Source organism: Entelurus aequoreus, linkage group LG17 (assembly GCF_033978785.1).
Source record: "Entelurus aequoreus isolate RoL-2023_Sb linkage group LG17, RoL_Eaeq_v1.1, whole genome shotgun sequence".
NCBI lineage: Eukaryota > Metazoa > Chordata > Actinopteri > Syngnathiformes > Syngnathidae > Entelurus > Entelurus aequoreus.
Window position 1 is genome coordinate 15,554,064 of NC_084747.1, and position 4,201 is coordinate 15,558,264.

General features: G+C 41.2%; 1 protein-coding gene across 1 annotated transcript in view; it reads left to right on the forward strand.

Moving 5' to 3' along the window:
* Positions 1–533: 533 nt before the first annotated feature.
* LOC133631893 (gastrula zinc finger protein XlCGF57.1-like) overlaps positions 534–4,201 on the forward strand; it is a 13,780-nt gene continuing 10,112 nt past the window's right edge. The window contains exon 1 of the mRNA XM_062024073.1: positions 534–863. Within this exon, the coding sequence (XP_061880057.1) occupies positions 743–863 (121 nt within the window). The 5' untranslated portion in view covers positions 534–742. The remainder of the gene's footprint in view (positions 864–4,201) is intronic.

Consider the following 4,201-nt stretch of genomic DNA (forward strand, 5'->3'; position numbering starts at 1 on the left):
CGCGGGGGCTCGCTGGAGCCTATCTCAGCTGCATTCGGGCGATAGGCGAGGTACACCCTGGACAAGTCGCCACCTCATCGCAGGGCCAACACAGATAGACAGACAACATTCACACTCACATTCACACACTAGGGCCAATTTAGTGTTGCTAATCAACCTATCCCCAGGTGCATGGCTTTGGAGGTGGGAGGGAATCCCGCGCAGTCACGGGGAGAGCATGCAAACTCCACACAGAAAGATCCCGAGCACAGGACCGAACCCAGGACCTTCGTATCAGATTACAGACACACACATTGAGATACAGACACACACATTTTTACATCCATCCATCCATTAATAATAACTAAATGAATACTTTTTTGTGACAAATGCCCTTTTTTCAACATCAAAAATGTCTCTATAAAGCATAATGGTCGATAATATGAGGTTATTATGAGATACACTCAAAATCCATTGTTTGAAATGTCCTTTTTTTTTTTTTTTTTAAAAAGCCTTTATTTTGAAAAAAATTGCTGTCAAATCGGAAAACGAAGATGCTAACTTCTGGCGCATGCGCAAACGTGTTGGCGACGAAGCGAAAAGACCAAGATGGCGGACTGAGTGCCTGTTCACTATCTTAATTTAGACAATAGCATCAAATACCTCAAGATTATTTTTTTCCTAAAGCCTGCGAAACGGAAGTTAGGTTTGGAGCGATGGAGTGTTACCTTACCTGAAGTGAAGATTGAAGACGTGATAGAAGATGGACGACTACTGCTATGCTAAGATGGCGACGTCTGGTAAAAGAGAACAAGAAAGAGAATCAGCGCCACCAACTTCCAGCAAATCACCAACGGAGAAAATGATCAAAACTGAAGACGAAGGTGAGTGAGCTATCATAAACCCTGAAAAGAGCGTTGATGAGAAATTAGCCGACTTAGTTGAAGAATGTAAAGAAAGAGCCGCCATGATTGTTAGCTTGAAGAAGGCAGTGGAGTTCACATCAGAGGAGATGAAAGAATGCAAAAGTCAAATGAAGAAAGTGGAAGAGCAAAACAAGCGCTTGTGGAAGAAAATAATGATTTGAAAGAAGAGACTTTGGGGAAGAGTTAATCCTGGTTCATAGTCTAGCGTCACATAGGTTTATTGCAGTGCTCCTCCAAAACACCAGAGGGCAGTGTCTCCAGAAAGAGCAACCACAGCTGACATTCAATCAATCAATCAATGTTTACTTATATAGCCCTAAATCACGAGTGTCTCAAAGGGCTGGACAAGCCACAACGACATCCTCGGCTAAGATCCCACATCAGGGCAAGGAAAAACTCAACCCAATGGGACAATAAGAAACCTTGGAGGGGACCGCAGATGCAGGGACCTAATTCTGTGGATCTAACATAATAGTGTGAGAGTCCAGTCCATAGTGGATCTAACATAATAATGTGAGAGTCCAGTCCATAGTGGATCTAACATAATAATGTGAGAGTCAAGTCCATAGTGGATCCAACATATGTTTGTAATAGTGAGAGTCCAGTCCATAGTGGATCTAACATAATAGTGAGAGTCCAGTCCATAGTGGATCTAACATAATAGTGAGAGTCCAGTCCATAGTAGATCCAACATAATAGTGAGAGTCCAGTCCATAGTGGATCTAACCTAATAGTGTGAGAGTACAGTCCATAGTGGATCTAACATAATAGTGTGAGAGTCCAGTCCATAGTGGATCTAACATAATAGTGTGAGAGTCCAGTCCATAGTGGATGTAACATAATAGTGTGAGAGTCCAGTCCATAGTGGATCTAACATAATAGTGAGAGTCCAATCCATAGTGGATCTAACATACTAGTGAGAGTCCAGTCCATAGTGGATCTAACATAATAGTGAGAGTCCAGTCCATAGTGGATCTAACTTAATAGTGAGAGTCCAGTCCATAGTGGATCCAACATAATAGTGGGAGTCCAGTCCATAGTGGATCTAACATAATAGTGAGAGTCCAGTCCATAGTGGATCTAACCTAATAGTGTGAGAGTCTAGTCCATAGTGGATCTAACATAATAGTGAGATTCCAGTCCATAGTGGATCCAACATAATAGTGAGAGTCCAGTCCATAGTGGATCTAACCTAATAGTGTGAGAGTACAGTCCATAGTGGATCTAACATAATAGTGAGAGTCCAGCACATAGTGGATCTAACATAATAGTGAGAGTCCAGTCCATAGTGGATCTAACATAATAGTGAGAGTCCAGTCCATAGTGGATCTAACATAATAGTGAGAGTCCAGTCCATAGGGGATCTAACTTAATAGTGAGAGTCCAGTCCATAGTGGATCTAACATAATAGTGGGAGTCCAGTCCATAGTGGATCTAACATAATAGTGAGAGTCCAGTCCATAGTGGATCTAACCTAATAGTGTGAGAGTCTAGTCCATAGTGGATCTAACATAATAGTGAGATTCCAGTCCATAGTGGATCCAACATAATAGTGAGAGTCCAGTCCATAGTGGATCTAACCTAATAGTGTGAGAGTCCAGTCCATAGTGGATCTAACATAATAGTGAGAGTCCAGCACATAGTGGATCTAACATAATAGTGAGAGTCCAGTCCATAGTGGATGTAACCTAATAGTGTGAGAGTCCAGTCCATAGTGGATCTAACATAATAGTGAGAGTCCAGCACATAGTGGATGTAACATAATAGTGAGAGTCCAGTCCATAGTGGATCTAACATAATAGTGAGAGTCCAGCACATAGTGGATCTAACATAATAGTGAGAGTCCAGTCCATAGTGGATCTAACATAATAGTGAGAGTCCAGTCCATAGTGGATCTAACTTAATAGTGTGAGAGTCCAGTCCATAGTGGATCTAACATAATAGTGAGAGTCCAGTCCATAGTGGATCTAACATAATAGTGAGAGTCCAGTCCATAGTGGATCTAACATAATAATGTGAGAGTCCACTCCATAGTGGGTCTAACATAATATTGTGAGAGTCCAGTCCATAGTGGATCTAACATAATAGTGAGAGTCCAGTCCATAGTGGATCTAACATAATAGTGAGAGTCCAGTCCATAGTGGATCTGACATAATAATGTGAGAGTCCAGTCCATAGTGGATCTAACATAATAGTGTGAGAGTCCAGTCCATAGTGGATCTAACATAATATTGTGAGGGTCCAGTCCATAGTGGATCTAACATAATATTGTGAGAGTCCAGTCCATAGTGGATCTAACATAATATTGTGAGAGTCCAGTCCATAGTGGATCTAACATAATAGTGTGAGAGTCCAGTCCATAGTGGATCTAACATACTAGTGAGAGTCCAGTCCATAGTGGATCTAACATAATAGTGAGAGTCCAGTCCATAGTGGATCTAACTTAATAGTGAGAGTCCAGTCCATAGTGGATCTAACATAATAGTGAGAGTCCAGTCCATAGTGGATCTAACCTAATAGTGTGAGAGTCTAGTCCATAGTGGATCTAACATAATAGTGAGATCCCAGTCCATAGTGGATCCAACATAATAGTGAGAGTCCAGTCCATAGTGGATCTAACCTAATAGTGTGAGAGTACAGTCCATAGTGGATCCAACATAATAGTGAGAGTCCAGCACATAGTGGATCTAACATAATAGTGAGAGTCCAGTCCATAGTGGATCTAACATAATAGTGAGAGTCCAGTCCATAGTGGATCTAACCTAATAGTGTGAGAGTACAGTCCATAGTGGATCTAACATAATAATGTGAGAGTCAAGTCCATAGTGGATCCAACATATGTTTGTAATAGTGAGAGTCCAGTCCATAGTGGATCTAACATAATAGTGAGAGTCCAGTCCATAGTGGATCTAACATAATAGTGAGAGTCCAGTCCATAGTGGATCTAACATACTAGTGAGAGTCCAGTCCATAGTGGATCTAACATAATAGTGAGAGTCCAGTCCATAGTGGATCTAACATAATAGTGTGAGAGTCTAGTCCATAGTGGATCTAACATAATAGTGTGAGAGTCCAGTCCATAGTGGATTTAACATAATAGTGTGAGAGTCTAGTCCATAGTGGATGTAACATAATAGTGTGAGAGTCCAGTCAATAGTGGATCTAACATAATAGTGTGAAAGTTCAGTCCATAGTGGATCTAACATAATAGTGTGAGTCCAGTCCATAGTGGATCTAACATAATAGTGAGAGTCCAGTCCATAGTGGATCTAACATAATAGTGAGAGTCCAGTCCA